The sequence below is a fragment of the Pteropus alecto genome, unplaced genomic scaffold (genome assembly GCF_000325575.1).
Source record: "Pteropus alecto unplaced genomic scaffold, ASM32557v1 scaffold156, whole genome shotgun sequence".
Taxonomy (NCBI): domain Eukaryota; kingdom Metazoa; phylum Chordata; class Mammalia; order Chiroptera; family Pteropodidae; genus Pteropus; species Pteropus alecto.
In genome coordinates, this window is record NW_006437746.1 from 2,414,969 (window position 1) to 2,437,367 (window position 22,399).

Sequence of the window (22,399 nt, forward strand, 5' to 3'; positions counted from 1 at the left end):
TGAGAGGGAACGTTTTTTATTTTACTTACATCTTTATCATTTACAGCACTCTTCGTTTCTTTGTATAGATCCACATTTTGATATTTTCCTTCTTCCTAGAAAACTTTAAAATTTCTTGTAGTGCAGGTCTGCTGACAATACATTGTCAGCTTGGGCTTGTCTGAAAAAGTATTTTTACTTTATTCATGAAGGATGTTTTCATAGAATTCAAGGTAGACTTTTTTATTGCAATGCTGGACACTAAATTTTACATCGTTGAGTGCTGGACTTTGAAATATTCACGTAAAAACTGTCGGATTTTCCTCTGGCATAGTTACTTAGAATCAGTTGGACTCTTTTGGGTCTTGCTTTTAAAGTGTATCAGACAGATCCCAGAGCAGTCTTTAGGACTAAACTGGCTCACGATGGAGGCGATGTCCTTCTGAGCACTCTACCGAAGTCTCTCAACTCTGGCTACCGGGAACATGAACTGTTCCCAGCTTCCTGTAAGTTCCAAGCATTGTTCAGCCTACTGCCTGCCAGGGGTTCTCTCTCCAGCTTCAGGTAGAGTTCTTGCACACCTGTACTGATCAGTGCTCAAAGACTGCAGCTTTCCAGAGCTGGCTGGCTCTGCTGCAGAATATGTCAGACTTCAGATTGCCCCTTTGCCCTTCTGCCCCCACAGTGGACAAGCAGGGATGGGGACCCTCAGACTCCTGGGCTTTGGGTTGGGATAGACGAGAAGGGGAAATGGGGCCCAAGCATACTGACTGCTGGGGAGGCACTGATTTGAGGACTTCCGACTCTAGGACTGAGCGCTTAGCGGGCACCTCACTCCAAGCGAGGCGTTATAGGTGGGGATGTTAGGAAGAGGAAAAAAAATGGATCTTGGTCCTTGTGAGTTCATAACGTCTCTTTGGGGGCAGGAACGGGTTTAGATTAGCAGCAGATGATTATCAGACATGGTGTCAGGGGCAGGGCCGTTAGAGCAGGGTGAGTCAGGGAAGGAATTAGTGCAGGGGACAGAGTAGCTGAGCAGGATTCAGATTGTCGGCTCCTGTGTGAGCTACAGGGCGTAGGAGTGGACTCTGCTGAAAGAGAAGAATCCTTTTTGCTGCTTGTACCTTTTCGCAAGGATGCCAGGGTCTCGGGATTAGAAGAGGCCTGGGGGCCCTGCTGGAAAGTGTTGCTGAGCAGAATGCCGGCATTAAGGTGGAGACAGGCTGACTCGCTATTGCACTGTGTACGGCCTGTAGTCACTCGGGGCCCTCCACAGTTTAATGCTCTATTTAGTCTGTCGTCTTGCAATTCCTAGTAACTTTGGAACGAGGGTTTTCATTTTAACTTTGCAGTGGGCCCTGCAGTGGGCCCTGGCTGAGGGATTGCTTTGTAGATCTGTGACCTGCAAGTGTGGAGGAGGTGACCTCAACCTTGAGAACGGGAGACTTCGGTGAGAAGACAGGCCCAGAGAGAGCGGCCGAGGCCAGAGAGAGAAGCCCAGGGTCCATCTCAAGTGTGGGGGCGAGAGAAAGCATCGAGGAAGCCAGGAATGGAGGGTCCACAGAGCAGGAGGCCAGCAGGTGAGCCTGAGAACGTCTTAGGGCCGAGCGGTCTGCAGATCGGCTCTGAGCACCAGAGGCTCCTCTGAGGTTGAAAGGAGCAAGCCTCTCTGAGAAGCGTCAGGTGAGAGGTGGGCACAGTAACAGTGAATGTGCGCGTGTCACTTTGATGCGCCCCACAGAAAAGGATGGGCAGGGGGCGCATTGCCCTGTTTCACTGTGGGGGCACTGAGGCTCAGAAAGGTAAAGGGGCCTGCCCAGGGCACATGGCTGTGATCCCAGGGCCCACTCTTCAGGTTGCCCACCTGGATGGGGAGAGAGGAGAGAGTGAATGACACTGTCTTGATGTTGCCTTTGACCTTTGGCCAGAGGGCTGGGCAAGGTATTATTAAGGCACTGGACTATAGGGTTCCACTTTAAACCACATGAACCTCTTACCTAACATGTATATGCACCTTGCTACCTAATGCCTGAAAACTCCGATTCTGTGACACACCTGGTCTTAGGGGATTGTGGACATATGAGACCAAGTAGGGCAGCTTATTGTACCTCATGATGAGGGATCATTTGGATTCAGGGTCTGAGGTCTGGTCTCACAGGACTTCCAGAGAATTCCAGCGAGCTGAAGCTTCCCTGGACTGGATGGCTATTCCCCGGGACCTGCCATCTGGGAGGAAACTGAGATGGGAGGAAGGGTCTCTCGACCCCCAAGATGCCCGTGATCTGATAGGAATCAGTATCTTCCACATGTTTGTGTAGGAAGCAAACACCTGGACCAGTGGACACAGCTTGGGTGGAAGTCTGCCACACCGCTGAGTCCATGCAGGTTATCAATGTGATCCCTGCCCGCTTCCTTCTGTCCCCGCAGATTCGTAGTTGGGCAGCTGCTGCAGCTGGCCACTCCCCGAGGGCACTGTGGACGGCCAGGGCGCCCCCAGAGGCCCCCAGAGCCTGGAAAGCACTTGTAAACATCACACTCACTCTTGGTTTCCCTGTCTCTGTTTAGCTGACTTCATCTGCAAAGGACAAACCTTGGGGTGCCAGTTTTTGGCCTCGTGATCTGGGGTTGGGAGGGGCAGAGGTCACTTTAAGTGGCTCTCCAGTCCCCACTGGGGTGGAGACATATGTGGTTTCTGCTTTTCAGGCCAGACAGTGATGTAAAGGGAGGTATGCGTCGTGTCTACACTGCTGAGCTGCTCTCTGGGTAACATTCAGCACTCGACCTTGACTTTCCTGGTTGCCGAGCAGTTCTTTAATGTGATGTTATGGCGCTTGCTCTCCATACCTCGGCTGGCCGTGCAGACTGGTGCCTGTGGGAGACTTGGGGCGGGGGCTGCTCCTCCAGGAGGCCAGCAGACCTGGACTTGATCAGCTCGGCCCCATCTGCAACCTCCTGCCTGGGCCTCAGTCCCTCAAGTGTAAACGGGGGATGAACGAGCAGGTGGATGGAGCCGTGTGACCTGATGCTTCGCACCGTGTTCTCTTCTGAGGAAGTTCACAGCATCGTTAAAGATCTAGAGGCCACGTGTCGTCAGTGTGATGTGTCATAAGCTCAAGGGAAACCGCCATCGAACCTCCGTCACCTGTTTTCATTATCACGAGGCCCACACCCAGTGACCGAACGGACTGAGGGGAGCACCGTCTTCACGTGAGGCCGGGTGTAGGGGCTGGGAGAGACGGCGTCATCTTGCCTGGCTCCCTCAATTAATATGGTCAGGACCACGAGGTGAGGGACAGTGAAGGACACGCCTTGGCCCCTACCACCCCTACTCCTGAGCACCTACCATGAGCTAGATGCCACCCCCTCTGAGCACTGAGACAGAGAAGGCCTCTAGGGGCCTAGGGCACCTGTACAGCACGCCCTTCCTGCCAGCCTCCCTCTTGACACAACTCAACCTGTCCCCACATCCATCCTCCTCCTCCCCGTGGCCCATGGCCCGGTCCCAGTGGAGGTGGCTCTTTTCTCCCCAGGCATGACTGGCTTGTCTTGATTAAGTGGTGTGTTTCTGCCTGGTCAGACTGAGGCAAGGCAGAGGGAGGCTTCCAGGATGACAGTCAGGCACAGGGCCCCCGGGGGCTGTGCTGGCACATCACAGGGTGAGGAGGGCCACCCAGAGAGGGGGTGGCTCCCAGAGGCAGCTGGAAGCCCTCAGGTGGGGAGATGAGCTTATGGGGTTCACATCCAAGACCCATTGCCTCACACCCAGCGGTATGCATGCGACCGGCCCCTAAAGCCAGACTCTGGACCCAGGGTCCCTGCCCGAACGTCGTCTTCTCCTGGCACACGCAGGCGCCTAGGCTGGGACCGCGAGGGAGCTCCGGGGGCTCGGGGCTCAGGACCACAGTGGTCATAGCCGTTCATGGGTATCTGAAGCATGAGCATGTTCTAGAAAGCACGGGGTAAGCATCAAACCACCACTGAATACCTGTGCCACGCAGCGCCTCAGACCACACAGGGGCGGGGCAAAGTCGTGCGTGCTGGCACAGGCGTGGTCCAGCGAGACCAACTGACCAGCCACGAGTGGCAGACAGGAGAGCTGGGGCTCCCAACCCCAGGATGCTTGAAGGGGCTGCTGGGGCCACCCTCATCTTGATGTGAAGATGGGAACCACGGCGCTGGCCCCTGAGGGAGAGGCAGGTCTAGAACCTGAGGCCCCTCAGCCCCTCCCCGCTCCTCCCCCGGTGGCTGAGGCTTTCCGAGGGGAAGGGCCCACCGGTCTGCAGTGAGGGGCATGGGCCCTGGTGGGGATGGGCTGGCTGTCTCATGAAGCAGTTTCCACAGCTGGCAGGAAAAGGAAGCCAGGCCCAGGCCTCTCGGGGTGCTCCTCAGAGCTAGACCACAGCCAGACCGCAGCCAGGGGCAGCCCGGGCTCTAGTCACCGCCTTGTGTCTAAAGAAGCGGTCCCCAACCTTTGTGGCACCAGGGACCGATGCTCCTATGAGAATCTAACGCCTGATGACGTGAGGTGGAGCTGAGGCTGGGGAGCAGCTGCAGACACAAACGAAGCTTCCCGGCTCGCGGGCCCCTGAGCAGGGCTAGCACCGGCCCACGTGGGCGACTGCGCCTGTGAAGAGAAGCGGCCGCACGGACACAGGCAGGGAGGTGGACAGCACCCCTGGGCAAGACGGGCCGCTCCTCCGCAGCTGTGGCCACACCAGGGTGCCAGGTGTCACAGTGGGCCCTCGGCCCAGTGCCGTGTGCACGGAGGCGGCCCTCGCCCGGCACTGGGGGGCAGGCTCCCCTGGCAGCGGAACCTCCCGAGGACTGCCCGGGCCTCGGCTGCAGGCTTCGGAGGTGGCGCCCCGGTGCCCAGCTCCACCCTTGGCTCCCGCCTCGAATGGGCCGCCCCGGGCTCCTCATCCACGCGTGGGAAGCAGCTGCGGAGGTGCGCGTGGCCTTTAATAGCTCAGTTACTGCCGCCGCTGACAACGGGGCTGCAAACATGGTGCGGAACAGGACCAGGAGGAGGTGTTCGGATGTCGGGTGCTGGAAACACGCCGCGCCATACACCCCACTCTCAGCTGAGGCTGGGAGGGAAGCCCCCCCAGAATGGCTCCGGTGATGGCACGGTGGGCCCATACCCCGACCCAGCGCCTGACCCCATGGGGCCCTGAGCTATGGGGGAGGGGGCAGGTGTGGTCGTCACCATGAGAGCAGCTCGGAGAGATGGTGGCTCCTCCACGCAGGGGCTCAGGGGCAGCAGTGGCTCTGAAGCCAGGTGGGGCGTGTGGAGTGCGGGGCTTGGGAGGGAACTGCCAGGAGCTGGGCCCTTTACCAGCCCAGAGTCTGGACACTGCAGAGGGCGGGGTGCCTGCCGCACGGAGCCGCCGCGTTTGGCCGAGCGCTGGGCGTGGGCCTGGGGGCCACCGCGCTGCTCCGGGTGGCCCTCTGCCTGCGCTCAGCCCGCCATCTTCTCTCCACCTTCTTCCCTCGATTCGTCCTTCAGCTTCTCCGCCGTGAGCTTCATTTGCTGTTGAGAGAACACAGGACGCTGGGTGAGCTACGCAAGCCCAAGTGGTGGCCCCTCGGTGACGGCACGGGCGCCTGCCCTTTCTGAAGCACGCTCTGGACGCGGAGAAGCTGTGGCCCTGCGACGCCGCCCGAGGCCCCCTGAGAGCCGTGTCTGGACTGACGACACGGGAACCAGGACGCGCGGGCGGAAACGTGTGAGCCCAGCTCAGAGGGGATTTTAAAGATACTGAATCGAGAAGCGGCCGGCATCTCCCTTTGCCCCCCGGACCTCCAGGGTGAGGGGGAGATGGAAGCCCTTGCTCTGCCCGTGACTCGAGCAAACTTGGCGACGTGACCTCTGAGCCTCGGTCTCCGTGTCGGCACATTGGGAGCGATGGTGCCCATCCCGCAGGGCGGCTGTGGGGGCCCCTGCACACGAGCTCCCTGGTCCAGGGCAGACACTCCAACACAGCATGCTACCAGCCCTTTGTCCCTACAGCCACAGGACCCAACATCCCCAGCCAACTCCACTGGGACATCCTGCACCGTCTCCCTGAGGGCGAGGCCAGGATGGAGGTCCAGCCTGGCTGGCTCTCAGAGGGGCGTGTCAGGAGGAAGAAACCTGCACCTCAGGGTTGAGGCGGTGTCGTTGGGGAGGAGGTCTCGCCCTGGGGCAGCACCCTCACGCCCCCCCATCCCAGCCCCCCGGGGCCCAGCCTCCTCCTCCGGTGGATGCTGGAGAACATGGCTACAGCCCTGCCCTTTTTATTGAACAAATGAATGAATACTTTGGAATTTGGGTTAAAACACAAACACACAGACTTCTGATAACAGCTATTTACTTACTTTACTTACGGGAAAAACGAAACTCCGAGACAAACACTGCTGGTGCCTGGGGCCCGGCTGCCCCTGGGAGCCCCAAGCGCCACATGGGGCTGGACGCATCGCCGCACGCCCTCTGGCTTCCGGGGAGGAGAGGCCCTTCGCAGACCGTAAAGTCACAAGCTGCGGCCTCCTGCTTCAACCTGCCTCCCTCTCAAGGACCCTCGACACCTGTGGTACCTCGGGAGACCCCCCTCGTTCTCATCTGTGCCACCTGTGGAAGGGCCAGGCTCAGACGAGATGGCACTTGTCTCGTCTGAGCCTGGCCCTTCCACAGGTGGCACAGAGATGGGCCCCTGGAGGCTGACACCTCTGCGTCTGAGTTGGGAGGGGGCTTGGCCCTCACGTGTCCACATGGGAGCAGGGTTTAGTGGACAGCTTTAGATGGGGAAGGGGACCGGGCAGGGTCACGGCGACCAGTTTGCAGGTGTGTGTATGTGTGCGTGTGTGTGAGTGGGGGGACTCTTCCTGCAGGGGACGTAACATTTCAGCGGGCCTGGAGCAGAGGGTGGGCACAGGAGTTGACGCTGGCCTAAGGACACGCCTGCCCAAATGACCCATGGCTGCAGTGTTTAAGTAACCTTCAGCCTGAGGGGCAATGAGACAGTTTGATTTAGCTCACAAACTCGGAGAGCAGAGCTGCCACGTCATTCGAGTCTCCCTAGAAGCTATTTTTCGCATCTGCTACCTTTTCTGTTACTAACACTTCCTGTCCTCACACAAGCCCACTTCGCCTATTTACTAATGTAAAACATCCCCAACCAGGTAAACTAATATTTCAGCTGAGAGTCACTGTAGACTCTTCCAGCTGGTGTCATTTAATAATTAGACCTTTTAAAATGCCTTTTTATGAGGGAGAGCGGGAGGGGAGAGATGAATCTATTTTCAGATTTGACAAGTAACCCTAAGAAATTAAAGGCTAAATAAATTTAAACTAGAACCATAAGAGGATAAAACATTCCCTAGCTTGTCACAGAATCTTCCAGCCACACTTCCCCAGCATTCCGCAGAGAGAAAAATCAAAATGGGTTTTGATCCAAAAGGCCTTTGAGACTCTTTTCAAGGTGCAAATTCTGCCCCCGTCCCCATTTCTGTGTGTGGCTCTGGCTGGGGTGGCAGAGGTGTCTGGCAGATCACACAGGAGGGGCCTCGTGCCCCACAGTGGCCAGAGGATGAGCTCCTTCTGGCAGGCCCTCTCTCCTGAACGACCCAGCCCTAAGTGACCTCAGTGCACCTTCTGGGAGGTGTCTGGACTCAAAACGTCTGGGCTGTGCTCCTTCCCACCTGCACTGCCTGCCCTGCCTAGGGCAGCTGCTAAGAGGCTGGGCGTGTCTGGGAGGTCGCGGGGCTGTCTACACTGAACTGCACTTCTGGTAGCAAGGGCAGGATGATGGCCAGGGACCCCACAATCCTCTCGTGCCTCAGGCCAGGTGGCAGGGACAGTCTGCACGAGTGACCCGTCTCCATTTCTGCCTTTCCTTCTCCTGCCCTACAGCGAGGCTTCTTTTGAAGACAAGTGATCAGGCCCCACGGTCTGGTGGGTTGGACCAAACCCACCCCTAGCCCAGCCCCTCCGTCTGTGGCTGGGTCCCTCGGGGCTTGATCTGCCTGCTGGAGCTTTGTGATCACCAAAGGGAATATCGTGGGAATGCTTGTGCTCCTGGTGGCCTTCACTGGGTTGTGGGGGAAGCTGGGGTTCGGCTTGTCTCTGTGTCTCTGTACTTCCCTGCTGGACACGCTGAGCGAACGGCAGGACCAGAACTGAAAACCTGTCGCTAAAGCCCAAAGAAAACCCAAGTAAACCGCTGCGACAGCCCGCCGGCCTGAGACGGAGTCACACTGGTTCTGAGGTCCGTGAGTGACATCCAAACCTTTCCTGTACAGACGGGGCCGGCCCCCACTGCTCCTGCCTGAAAGATGGCATCAGAAGCCATCTGGCCTTGAGATGGCTTCTCTTCTCTCGGGTAAAGCAACTGCTGCTGTCTACTGCTCATGGGTCTGGATGGCCTCGGTTTACTGTCATGCAACTTGTACAAGAACCCACCGCCCACCCTCCTGGTAAGGAGGAACGGGGAGGCTGAGCCCCAGCCCCAGCCCAGCGTGCTTCCTACATACTCCCTTGCCGGGGAGATGGTGAGCACTGGCAGAATTAACTCCAGAAGCACAGAACTTCTGATCCGAAGGAACATGACCGTTCAGTCCCAAGGAGACTCAGACCTTGTTAACCGCAGACTCGCATCGCAGGCCCTTCCCTGAGAGGCTGACTCACTCTGCGGTGGAGCCCAGGACTCTGAGTTTGTAACAAGCCCTGGAAGTCTCTCCACGGATCACACCTCAGACCCGGGAGTCTCTGCTAAGCAAGCTGGTGTCGCAGGGGGTTGTGGCAGATGGCTTCCAGGCCACGCTCTGGGCTCCGGCTGAGCTCCAGATGGAATCGGCTGTGCAGTTGCTGCTAGGCCCAAGGCTGCCTCTTGCAGCTCGGCTGTTTAGTTCTCCTTAGCTACCCTGTCTGGGGTTGAGGTGGGTGGGGAGGGAGCAACATTATCCCCTTTGAAATAAAACTGGTTTCTCTGGGATTCTTAAATTAAAACCTTATTAAACATGTAAGCAGGATAATAGTGCTGATTTACTTCCTACAAAAAGTATCAGACGGAGAACAGAATCTTCCCCCCAACTCATCAATCATTAAAATATTCATGTTCCAAATTTCCAAATTACTTTTTAAAAAGCACAGATTGGTTCTTTCATCATTATTAGTAACGATTATAATAGCAACCTAATCACTTCGTGCGCTGGCCACACGTGCAGCTTAACCTGAGAAAGAATGTGTGAGCGGATTCCCGTTCCCCGCCGAGAAGAGCAGAAACATTTTCTGAGACCCGCAAAGCTTCCCGCAGCCCTGGGACGGTCCCTCCACCCTCCCAGGCTTGAAGCAAAGAGTCCTCCACCCCTCCACGCCCCCGGCTGGGCCATGATCAGCTTGGGGATCCTCCGATTGCAATAGTCAGGAATTCACAAGCTACAGAGGTTCTGCATCTGGGCAGCCTTTGGCTGAAGGACAGAAAGGGCCTGAGCATCCATTGCTTCCTGTTTACTGGAGAATTCAGGGGCCCAGACTGTCCTGGGCACTGACGGAGCACCAGTCACCAGCCCCTCCGTCCCCAACCCCTCCCTTCTGATTTAATTGGCCTGGGGTGTGGCCTGGGCAGCAGAGTTTTGAAAGCTCCCCCAAGTGCTTCTACCCTGCAGCTGGGGTGAACCACTGCCTGAGAGGAAGCCTCTGCTCTGCCAGGAGCGGGAGGGAGGCTGCCCGCTGCACCCTGGCACCCATGTGCCCTGGCGAGCACGAGCTACTCTGTGTCGCTGACAAGGCTCAGCATCTTGAAGAGTCAGGGCAGAACTGAGCAAGGTCTGGCAATTCAGGTGAAAAGCGGGAAGTAAAGAATGAGCCCTCTGAGGTACCACATTCTCATAAAGACCACTTTGTTACACCTGGCGGGAAGCTGGCCTCAAACAGCAGTGCTCTGAACATGTTCTGACACCCCGATTACGAACTCCAGGCTGCCCGGGCCTGGTGCCATCGGGCTCCCACAAGCCCACAGAGGCGGGTGGAGGGAGCAGTCTCATTGGGCCATGCTGGAATTCTGTCTGCCACCTTTTGTCATTGTTTACATACATATTTTTTCTGCCTGAAATGTTCTAGCCCACCCAGTATGTAATCTCTGGAGAGCCCAGGGACTCTACCCCCTGGGCCTACCACAGTGCTGCCGAGGGGGCAGTCCATAAATACTGGGAGAGTAAGCACCACAGCTTCCCGAAACAGCCAGGAGAGTTATAATTCAGTCGATGAGTTTGGCAAGATTAAAATGCACAGGTAAGGCCTCCTGTCTCACGGGCAGGTAAACGGCGCACACTCACTGAACACTCCTCACTGCTGCTATGGGATCTTGAGCACGCACAGGCAGCCAGTCAGTATTTTCTGAGATGTAGAACTGAAGTGACACATGCTGCTCCGGTTGGTGACGACAGTCATAGAAACCCATCCAGGGAACCACCACACTATCCACTACGTTTCCTCCGGGCAGAGGGACCCAGGTCAGACCTTGTAACAGGTGGAGTTAGGAATAAGTCAGATAATTTTTGAAGCTCGTGACTATTTTTATTGATTAAATATATTATACAGGCATGGAATTCACCCCTCACGTTGTTTCTCACTATTCCTGGAAGGCGCCCTTCTCCCCACGCACGCCTGTGCCTGTGCCGTGGACAAGGGACCGGACTGTCCTGTCGGAGCCCAAGGAGCCTGCCTGAGGACTGGGTCCTTTCCAGGAAAGGCGAGATTTCAAGGATTCGCCTGCTTTTTTAAGCCAATGAGAGTAGAGGACCTGGTCTAGAACAAATTTAGGAAAACATCTAAAAGTTCCTGTTTCTGGCTGATGGTCAGTCTCCTTCCTGTAGGCAGTAAGACACTACTTTTTTAAAAAAAGGGAAGGAATAAAAAAAAAAGGAAAGACATCTTGGAGAGTCTTCTGAACTCTGTGCAGGGAGGCCCTGACACCTGGTCTGAGACACTAAAACTGCTCCTCGCCAGTGGGGAAAGGGACCTGCCAGAGGCTGGGCGTCTGCAGGTGACCCTGTCCTCACGGAAGGTCCCTTCTCCTCAGCAGGGCTGTAGTTTTTGATTTGAAAGTGGCAATGGCTTCTTTCTTTGTTCCCATTACACTTTTCAGACACTGGAAAATTCTGGAAAGATGGTGCCTAGCCCATGTGATCAGTGCTCTCTTTAGTCCGACCTTTGGAAAAGAAATGACAGTCACAGTACAGGTTACTCTGTTGGCCAGCACGAGCCTGCGCGGGCCACAAGGCTGCAGACACAGGTTTCCTGACTTCTAGAGTATGGCAGAACTCTACCTCCTCGCTTCACTGTCTAGAAACACGAGCTGATCCAGCTAATAAGTGCTGAGTTAAACATGCCTTCGAATACTGAGTTGTTCCTCTGCCATTACTTCCGTTTTCTCATGTGAAGCCAAGAGCGGCAGAGAGCAGAAGAGATAAATTGTTTGCTAACAGGGAATCAAAGTCATAGAATATCAATGGATTTAGCCTGTCACCTAGAATGACCAGCAAGTCATCTTGTTAAGAGGAGATAGAATAAATGTTTTAGAGCACATGGCCAGGTTTTAGTGAAGTGATTCCGTCTCACCTAGCAAAGCCCACAGCTGATTCGGTTAATTTACACGGCTGTAGGAGAAGGAAGCACATCGACGTTTCCGTAAGTTGCCTCTGACGATCAAACAAGCTTTGCACCAAATAAGTAACCATGCAGTCGCACCAAGTTGTGGGTATAGGTATGTTTTGCCATTTGAACTAAGCATTCCAGAGAAGTCCACTGCAAAGCACATAGAAAATGTTCTTACTTAGCAGGCTTAATTAAAAGGGCATGAGAACCCCTGGAAGGGAAGGAGCTATTCTTATTTTCAGGAAGGAGCTGGCATTGGTATCATGACTTCCTCAGCATGTTAGGAAAAAAAAGCCAGTCGCTCCCCAGGCACACACGGTGCAGCGGCCAAATGTCCCAGGCTGGAGGAAGCGATGGCTGACCACGTGAGGAACACATGTACTGGACGGAAATGGAACAAAACAGTGGGTGAGTCAGAGCCAAAAGGCCCCACCGCAGTGAGGGGACAGCTAGTCCCAAGCGAAGCCCTCACCAGGCGCACCAGCCCACCACCAAACCGACGCCTGGAGAACGAGCCCGTGCCTCCCTGGGACGCTCTTGGCCCTCGGCATTTAACGTCAGGCCAACTGTGCTACCTGCTGCGAAGAACCTGCAGCCCCTGGGAGAATGCGGGAGATGCCTGGGCCTCTGGCTGCCATGCTGACACACCTGGACGAGACCCTGAACCTGCCTCCATGGCCCGTCCCGCCTGGGCCCCTCTGTGCAGGGCTGCTGTGCAGGGAGCATAGAGGACACTGCAGCCGCACCTGGGAGCGACCTAAGGCAGAATCCGGGGCTCCGCCCCATACCTGCTCAACAGGAATCTGCATTTGAATGAGATCTCAGGGGCTTGTCTAAGTGAGCCCAGAATATAGCTGGAACATTCACTTCCTAATTCCTTAGACCAGTGCACAGTCCTGAATACCAACTATCTGTTCCAGGTGCTCTGCAGACACCAGGGACCCTCCAAACCCCTCAAAGTGGAGCCTGGGTCCAGCAGCGGGGCTGAGATGCCAGTAAGCGCCAGGAAGGAGCTCGGTAGGGAAACGAGGAGGCAGTGAGTGACTCTACTTGGGGCCAGCAAGGGTCCGGAAAGGCAGAGGAAGCACTTGACCAAGTGTCAATCTAGGGAAGGTGTCTGCTGAGCAGTCACTGAGAGGGGCTTTCTGAGCGGCGAGAGTGTGATGCCAAGAAATAAAAGTGATGGAAACATCCGGAGAACGAGACTGGGCGGGAGAGGTGGCCAGGCCGGCCCCAGAGGCCCTGGGGTCGCGCCCCTTTGTTCTGGACACTACTTTCTTCCTGCAGCGGTTACGTAAGCTTTTCTGGCAGCCTCACCTCCAGCTCATTTGAACTTGCAGCCAAACAGACAGGCCTGCTTTTTTCACATGTACTTTGGTCCGACTTTTCTGCCTCTACTTTCTGTGATTGATTTTTTAAAAAATTAAAAGTGAAGCCTTCGGTTTGTCCTGGTTAAGCTGTAACGCGTCCTGCTGGCCTTCACCATCGAAGCCTGTCACGATCCGAGTGCCCTCCTCCGCCGCCTTCACGGCTCTGTCTTCATGTCGTGCATCTCCCATGCAGTGTGCATCTTCCCGACGCTCAGAGCTTACTGCAAACTTCAGTCCATCAGAATAAGATACCTTCCCTTCTACTCCTACTTAATCCTTTCCTGTAAGATCCCATCTTCACTCCACAGGTGAAAAATGCTAGGCGCTCCCCTATCTTCAGGCGTGAGCTAGTAACCAACTCCTGGCCCATGGGGCCTGACGGTGAATCTGCTGGCGGACTTTTGGGCAAGGCTTTCCTCTCTCATACAAAGAGATTCTAAAGAGAAGCCACCCTTCCCTCTCTTGCCTCTGGACACATGTGTGAAGATGTGGCGCCTGGAGCTGTGGCACCGCCTGTGACCAGAACGAAAGCCAACATACCCAGGATGGCTGGGTGGGGGACAGGAAAAGCCTACCTGGCTCCTCATCGCCGGACTGCCCCCGTGACCCAAGGGCAGGCCCACTTAGGGATTCATCGTTATACTCCACCTTCAAGTCCACTTTAATAACTTTCATTCTTTACATGTGAACCCAGAAATATCCCAGGCTATGAAAGTTCCAAAATCTCATCATTCTACATCCTCCTGTAAGTTACTGGGCATCGTCTCAACTAAATATGACGTTTTTGCTGTTGATAATTCTACCTCGTCCGAAGGCTTTGTCTGGGCATGTTTTTCTCCCATGAATTATAATTTAAACGTCTCGATTGCACTGGCCAATTTTCTGACAAGTTCATTCTTCTCGTGTATTCTGAGGTACGTCCTCTGGCTGTCATGCTCCGATATTTTAAGCCTCATTTAGAAACCCAAGTATGTTCTTTGACATTCCATGCAGCTATTTATTTCTCTTTCTTTTTGGCTACAAGGTCTTGAACTCCAGGATGAAACAACATCAGGTCTCCCTGTCTTGCACGGTGTGCTAGCATCAGTAGAGAAGCAACCTGAGTCATCTCCTGTGAGCTGAGCTTCCTGTGGCCTCTCACTTGGCCCCCATGAGGCGGCTAAGATGAAACAACATCAGGTCTCCCTGTCTTGCACAGTGTGCTAGCATCAGTAGAGTCATCTTCTGTGAGCTGAGCTCCCTGTGGCCTCTCACTTGGCCCCCATGAGGCGGCTGACCTCGGGTGTCCAGTCCACTCCCTGCAAACTGCCCCTCCGTCGAGCCCTCACAGGCGCCGGCTTCCACTTCCCCACCTCCACTCCCAGCTCTCTCCCTTTCTCACCCGCCCTTACCTGCGTAAAGCAACCAAGCCCGCCATCTCCACCCTACACCATGCCCTACTTACTCTGCCCCATACACACGCCTAGGGGCTGAGCTAGTGGAGGAAGAGCACCCCCAGGGAGGGGAAAGGTGTGAACACTCCCAGGGTGTGATAACTGGTTTCTTCTATCACACTTTGTTTTCACGAGAATCAGGGCAAGTGTAGGGGGAGTGGTAGAGCTGATCAGTGTTGGCAGACTTGTTTTCACATCTTAGAGATACGTGCCAAAGCGGCAACATCCTTCCTGTGGCCTTTATGCTCGTGCCCTCTGGTCCCACTCCGGGCATCACGGCCTCTTGGTCAGTAGCACGCTTCCTCCGACCTGTGAGTTTTTCTTCTTGTCCAGTTTTTCCATTAGAAGCCAAGATTTTCCCTCTCTGGGAAAATCTTCCTGTCATAAATACACCACCAGTAGCTCTGCATTTTTCTTTTTCCCTGGTGTCAAATTCTTCCACCCTCACCTCTTGACTCTAAGCCTTTTCAGGATATTTGTTTTCCTGGCTTCCTTCTTGAATTTTTTCCATCCCCCACAGGAATGTTTAATCCCCTCTAGAATGCTAGAGCCTGGACCTTCTCTCCTAGCAAGAACATCAACTAGAGTTTACAGAAAACAATTGGCACCAACATCTCGCACTTGCACGCACTGTCACATGTGGCAACCGTTTCCCAGGCTGGCAAAGAAAACCGAGAGGGGCAGCAATCACTCGGCACAGCTCACACCGGAACGAAGCAGCGCGGGCTAGCGGAGGCCACCTCGCTGGTGCCTGGGGGACGCTTGGCGTCCTTTATCTGCCATTCTTAGGATGTTTCCCACGTTATAGGTGCAGCCACTGACCTGCACTAAGGTTAGACCACATGGCTGCAGCTACTAAGCTTAGGTCTTGGGATATAAACTCAGGGCTGCTTAGCTCCAAACCACTGTTCCTCCCAATTCCTTCAATTTCCATATTTTCTGGCATTCAAGGCAAGTACCCTCCTCTGTGGCTTTTCCTAAAACCAGTTTTTGGATCTCAGGAAACTATGGCTGTACCAGCCTTTGGCTCCCACCCAGTGGAGAGGGGCATGCAGTGGGGGAGTGGGCTGGGCAGCTGACTGCCTGATGCAGTGTGTTTCCAGGCCAGGGAGAGTGACCACCTGCCCCAAGGTCCCCAAGGGCAATTTCCTAGCAGATTCTTCTGCTTTTCTTTAAGCTTTCTCATTAAACAAATGACAGATTTTGAAAAGCATGTTTTTAATTTTGATTTAGTGTCATTTGTCGCTATTTTTCTTTTATGGATTATGCTTTAAGAGTTGTATCTAAGAAATCTTTGCCTAATGCCAAGTTGCCAAGATTTTATGCCATTTTTGTCTCTAGAAGATTTATAGTTTTCGGTGTTATGTTTAGGTCTAGGAACCATTTTGGTGTGAAGTGTGGGTCCACGTTAATTTTTTTGCTTATGGATGTCCAATTGCTCTAACCATTGTGTTGAGAAGACTATCCTTTCTCTACTGCACTGTCTTTGTGCCTTTGTCAAAAATTAGCAGCCATCCTGGTATCTGTTTCTCTCTCTCATACTACTGGTATTTTTCAAATATCTGATGCTCCTAAGTGACTTCTCCACATTTTTGAAAGAAAGCTTGGGTGTTCCTTGGTGGTCTACCCACACCTAGGAAAGAACAGGGGGACAAGAATGGGCATCTTCCAGGGGTTTCCTCTCCCCTTTTCCCCCGTCTCCACCGTGCCCTCCGAGTGGGGACGCGAAGCTCTGTGTAGGCTGAGTCAGCGGACTGCATACACCAGAGCCTGGCTTCCTTCAGGGCACGTGTGCTGGCGGCGGGTGGGTGACCTGCAGCCGATGAGGAGCCGCGACAGAGCCCAGGTGTGTGGGCTTAGCATCTCCCACTGCTGGGTACCGCGGTCTTTCCTTGTGTCCCTTCTCTGTGGGTCCTGAAGTACAGAGTAACTTGGAGATCCCTTACAGTTCCAAAGCTCCTCTCACGACCCCCTAGTTTTCTCTCTTTGGGGGAGGGGAGCCCCTTTGATGAGATGGCGGGTGCCGGCCTGGTTCCCCTCCTCTAGAGAACGCCCTCCCACCTGGGGCCACTCTGAAGGGGGTGCAGCTTCTCCGCTCTAGTTCTCTGTCATCCTTTCTTACTTTTTCTATTTGACAGAAACTTCTCGACCTTTTTTAGTTAGCGTATGGTACACTTTCTTGTTTTCTAATATTTTTAATAGATTGATGCATTTCTTATATTTTTCCTATTTTTAAATATGGTTTTTCTGGAGGAGGCCAGAGTAAGTGGGATATGTCTGAGCTAGGAAGTCCTACCAGATGGTCTTAAGTGTCAGGGACATGTGAACTCACTTTCCCACAGAAAGTCCACTAAGCGACCCAGAGACAGAAGGCAGAACTGGGCACATCGCCAGGCCAACCGGTGACGCCGCATATAGAAAGCTGGCTGGCTGGGAGGCTTCGACAAGTCACGAGCCTCCGTGGCCTCACTCCCCATCCGTAAAACGTGGCCTCTCTAAAAGCACTCCGCTGGCTCTCTGGCCGTGTGTGGAGCACGTGTGATGGAGGGAGAGACGGACAGCAGGGGCGCTGCCAACGCCAGTCCAGCAGGACATACTCTGTCGGGAACCTCTCTTTCCATACTCATCTTTCACAATGGTCTTGAGTCCGCCTCTGTTTTCAAGAACAAACGTACTCATGTATATGTGTTTCTAATGTCTACTCAGTACTTTTAGTACTAGGTTTTTAAAAATGATATTGAGATTTAGTTTTTGTCCTCAAAGCATCCGTAATCTTGGTCCCACGAACTGCGTGCATGCACACGCGTGTGCGCATGTGTGTGTGTGTCCACAGTATTTTTTTTTGGAGTAAGACAGGCTGGCCACAGCATTTATGAAGAACTGCTTGGGTGAAGCACCGGGGACCAGCATTATCAAACATGTTCTTCCCACCAGATAGCCATTCATGATCCAAAGGAGAACAGAATTCCATTAAAAAAAAAAAAAAAACAAGACAAAACACTCTGCAATTTCGGTTTCCCATCTAAGGCTAAAGTTCTGTCATTAAGTCATCGCGTAAAGATGCATTAAAGTTTTAAAAAGGAGGGGAAGCAAACACAAAAATATGCCACAAATACAGCTCAAGACTCTTCTTTTGTTAACAGGCTGTTGCTTCTGCTGCTAAACTCTTGTTAATTTTGATCTGACTGTTTACACACATTTTTAATTGGTTCAATCATTTCACAGACCAGCAGTTTCATGGTTCAATTTGTTTCAGGCAAAATGAACTGTTAGAAAATTCCCCAGACTATTTTCAGTTTGGAAAAATTAATGAATTGGAATTGGATGATTCTACGTGATGGCTTTTTTGTTCTAATCACAGAATGGAGTCCTTTTCATAAATGTAAAAATGTTCAGTATTAGTGTAACAGAGGTGATAAATAAGTATGAATATCTTGCTCTATTTCCTAGCCTTCCCCTTGTATTCTTAGACACGTCCAAAAGGCCATTTTTAGACGCAGTGAACTCACAGGGGTGCCACAAGAAAAATAAAAATTTCGAGAGCAACACAGCAACACTCAGCATCTTTCAGCTGTCAGACAGTCCATGAAGGTTAGTCTTCCTCCATTCCTAGTGAGCTAAGCCTTCCTGAGGGGAGTGGTTTTGACTGAGGGAGCAGAAGAAAGGTCATCTGGGCACACGGGAAACTTGGGTTTGGGCTCAGTCTGTGTGGGTGCAACAAGATGCTTAGGGCAGCATGAGAGGCTGGGACGCTCCAGGTGTGTGGGGAAGGGAGAAGCAGATGTGGCCTATCACCAAATAGGGCCTGAGTGGGGGTGATGTGGAGCTGATGGATGGGAGTACTCTGTGCACCAGAAGATGTGAAAAAGCACTTTCCTGCGCTACACATCTCCTGATCTTATTCCAAGCTGAAGGTAAATGGCACAGAAAACAGTCTAGCCACACTGTTTTAGATAGGCTTGGTCAGCTCACCTATAAACTTGACTGCAAATGTCTTTCTTAGAACACGTGTTCTGCTTTCCCAACAACTGGCTTATACAAAATCTTTCAACTTAATAAACATTCACTGAGTGCCTGGGGTGGGGGGCACCAATGATTTCCATCTCTCAGCATCCGTGCCTTGGACAATCCCCTCTCCTTGAGTGTGAGTGGAAGCTGGGTTTGCCTTTGATCAACAGAATATGGTAAAGGTGACGGGATGTCACTCCGATGAGTTACATTATATGACAAAGGCGAAGCGATTTTGCAGATGTAATTAGTGCTCCTAATCAGCTGACTTTAACCAAAAGGGAGCTTACCCTGGTGTGCTGGGCTGAATGAGTCGAGAGCCCTTTAAAAGAGGGATCAGTCTACCCACGAGGTCAGAGACCCCAAGCAGAGAGACCCTCACGGCCAACTGTGAAGAAGTAAGTGGCCATGTCGTGAGGGGCTTGGGGAGTGGGCGACAAAGGGAAGGGACTCCAGGAGCTAAGACTGGCCCCTAGTAGACAGCCAGTAAGTAAATGGGGACCTCACAGTCTTACTGTCCCAGGACACGAATTCTGTGAACAGCCTCAGAAAACCTGAAGCAGATCTTTCTCTAGCTGAGCCTCTGATGAGACCAAAGCCCTGGTCAATGTCTTGCTAGAGCCTGGTGAGACCGTGAGCAGAGGACCCAGTTAAGCGGTGCCCAAACTTGACCCACAGAAGAGGAGGGAATAAATGTGTGTTGCTTGAAGCTACTAAGTTTGTGCTCATTTGTAACGGAGCAATGGAAAACGAATATAGTGCCTAAGGTGGAAACTCCTGATGCTACATTCTTCATGCATTGACTACATGAAGCGGTTAAGCAGAATTATCTTCAAACATTTAATGGTTTAAAATAAATGAAGATTTAGAAAATATTTCAAATTTGTGCCATAATTTTCACTGCAAATTGACCTAACATCCTTTCAATCTTCAGCAAATTCAAATTTCTGTTACTTGGCTCTCCTGGCAAAGTGTTCCTGGTTTTGCAGGATTTGGGTGACTATAGCTTTTAAGAAACTCTATCCTTTGGTGAACCCTAAACACTAAAGTTCTAAGAAACCTTCCCTAGGGAACCCCACCTGGAGGAACCCCATCCGGAGGAACCCCGCCTGGAGGAATCCTGGGGTAAACAGGGTGCTGTATCTTGACTAGAGGAAGGACCTATGGATTCCTGAAGCAGTTTACAGGGACAAGGCCAGATATGATATGGGAATGGCCCCCTCCACCCAGGAGTCCCGCTGACTTCTCGTGAACCCACAGCATTTAGACTTTATGAAGATTCAAAGCGTTTTGTTAATTTATGGGAAACTGCAAACCACTCCTTAACACTTTTTAAATCAGTAGTTTTTTTCAAAGAACTAAAATTTCAACATAAACTGTATACTTAGCATTGCCTAATTAGCCATAAATTGATCTGATATTGCTATATTTTCATCAGCTACTTTGCCAAAGGCAATTAACTACTTGTTTGGGCCTGAAGAGAACAATTTCCCTCTGATTTGCTTCAAGTGGCATAGTCGTTAAGGTGAAATAATTATGTTACCCATTCTTGAAAGTGTATTTTAGAAAAAGAGAAAAAAAGAAATCGTCACAGTGAAGCTGGGCCCATCGGCATGAAAGCCAGCTAACCACAGAATGTTACCGTGATAAACACGAACACATTTGCAGTGAACAGAAACACAGCTCTCAGGGGAGCAGGAAGAATGCCATCTGCCATGGCGACCACTGCGTGCCATCTTCCGGCACCTCCTAAACGGGCACAGGATAGCTGAGGGGTCCTGCTCCTGTGGGGCTGCGTCTGCCATGTCTTGAGCTGGCTGCACTTGGCCCATGCTGAGTCAGGGCCTTCACTGCCCAGAAGACAGAAACACCAAGTGCAAATGCTTTTTGCTCACCGTATTCAGGGCTTTTATCAATCATCAGGATATTTAGTTAAAACGAACCCTGACCGCATTTTTAGAGGCAAAATTTTAAATGTTGCGAGCCAGTACTGAAACCTCAGAGGCAAAAAGAGAGCCGTCAGCACCTGTTCATTGCTGCTTTTGAAACAAATCGCATTGTTATGCTGATAAGTTATTGGTACATGGAGAACTGTCTCTTACACACAGATCATGGCTTATAGGAATACTGGTTATTAACGACACTGAGAGGCTTACCTGACACCTAATTCATGACAGCCAAAACATGCAGAATGCACTCTAAAGACAGGTGTGCTGGAAGTCTCTCCCAAAAGCAAACGGCTTCTTTATATCCCTAGTTACCCACAGAGCTGTGCTGTGTCTTTTTATAAAGTTCAAATTAGTTCACGACTCTTCGGCCAAAACACATGAAGTGAGCACTAAATTTCATTTACAACATCCCAAATTCCCGCCCCATCTATGGGGACACAATGGTGCCAGCTGATCACGTGACTGTCATTTGAACACCCAGGGGAGTAGCTCATAGGTCTCCCCACCCTGCAGCTCGCACGCTGAGTCTCTGTGAGGAGCCACCTGCAGCACTGCGGGAAGCTCAGGGACCGCCTGGCCCAAGTCCTCAGCTTAGGGATGAGGACACTGAGGCAAAGGGTACGACACTTGCCCAAGTGGTCATGGCTGCTCCATGCCAGAGTTCAGACTGGGATCCTGGACTCAGATTCATGAATTCCAGGAATGTTGGTTAAGGTCCTTTGACCTAAAGAGATTGCCAAACCGACTGCAGGTGTTCTAACCCCAAGGAAAATGTTTCTCCCCCACCCCATGCTTCTCTGACTCCCAGGGACACGGTCTGTCCCTAGGATCTTTGGCCAGGACAATGGTACAGCCTCAAGCAGCAGCACACGCACCTTCTGTGGGGAAATATATGCAAATAAGGAATCGCCAGGTCACGGGGTGTAATGTCTCTCTTTCATTTAGCACACCCACCACAAGCCAGGCACTACGAGAACACAGACGAGCCACCCTCGGCTGCGGCCTGTTCTAGGACGCAGATGTGAACCAGTGAGCGCAAGGGAGCACGGTGGAAGCCGCGAGGACAGCCTCACCGTGGCGGTGACCCCTGAGTCTTAAAAGAGGACAAGACATTTCCTGGAAGACAAGTGGACACAGGGGATCCAGCAGAGGGAAGAGAACGCGCCAAGGCAAAATGACAGGGGGTGTCCCAGGGAGTCCCACGTGGCTGGAGAGAGGAGCACGTGCAGGGAGACTATGCTGGGAGCACAGCCACGAGGAAAGCTGGGTTTCACCTGAAGGAGGTGGAGGCGTGAGGTCCCGAGCAGGAGCATAACATGGAGGCACAGCCATATTTGGGAGAGTAAGCTGTGTAGCCAGAGGGACAGTGGGGCGGAGAGAGGAGAGATGGAGGTGGCGAGGCCGACAGGGGCTTCGGGAGTAGTCCAGGTGAGAGGGTGAGAGCCCACTAACACATTCCTGACGGAAAAGAAAGTGTCACTATAAAAACACTGGAAGCCAAACAACACAGCTTGTCGCCATAATGAGCTCTTGTTGGTCATAGAGTTCTCGGAGGATGTGGAAGAAGAATCTTAGTCCTTCTAAAAACTGATTTACTAACAGTTTATGTATCAAGTGTGTCTTAGTTACATTATTATAGTCCTTAATGATAATTTCTGTATGTTAAAGTACCAAATGAAAATAGAGCCTTAAGGAAACCAGCAGTACATATTTTGAAAATGGGTTTGATTTTCGACTTAGAGCTCGCTCCTTTGAGAAGTTCAAAGGTATTAATTTAAGAGTCTGGCAACTAAAGAATTCTAACCAGCACGAATGATTTCACCAGATATATAACACTTCCCAATCTGCTTCTTTAGACAGTAAAACATCCCATGTTTTATTTTTTGCCCTATTTAAGAGGCACGGAAGGTGCATAAAATGTTTGTCAAACCTGCATCTGAAACCTGAGGCTCAGTGTTCGCTGACCTCACTACGGCACCTGCCCCACCCGAGGTCAGGACTGGCCCGCCCGCCCGCCCGCCAGTGTTT

The 22,399-nt window shown here is 52.5% G+C and overlaps 1 protein-coding gene across 3 annotated transcripts in view; it reads right to left on the reverse strand.

Moving 5' to 3' along the window:
* The window catches only part of ANO10 (anoctamin 10), a 159,230-nt gene continuing 136,831 nt past the window's right edge, over positions 1 to 22,399 (reverse strand). For all 3 annotated transcript variants that reach the window (XM_015591691.2, XM_015591692.2, XM_015591690.2), the window contains exon 13: positions 1 to 5,509. In XM_015591691.2, the coding sequence (XP_015447177.1) occupies positions 5,438 to 5,509 (72 nt within the window). In that variant the 3' untranslated portion in view covers positions 1 to 5,437. The remainder of the gene's footprint in view (positions 5,510 to 22,399) is intronic.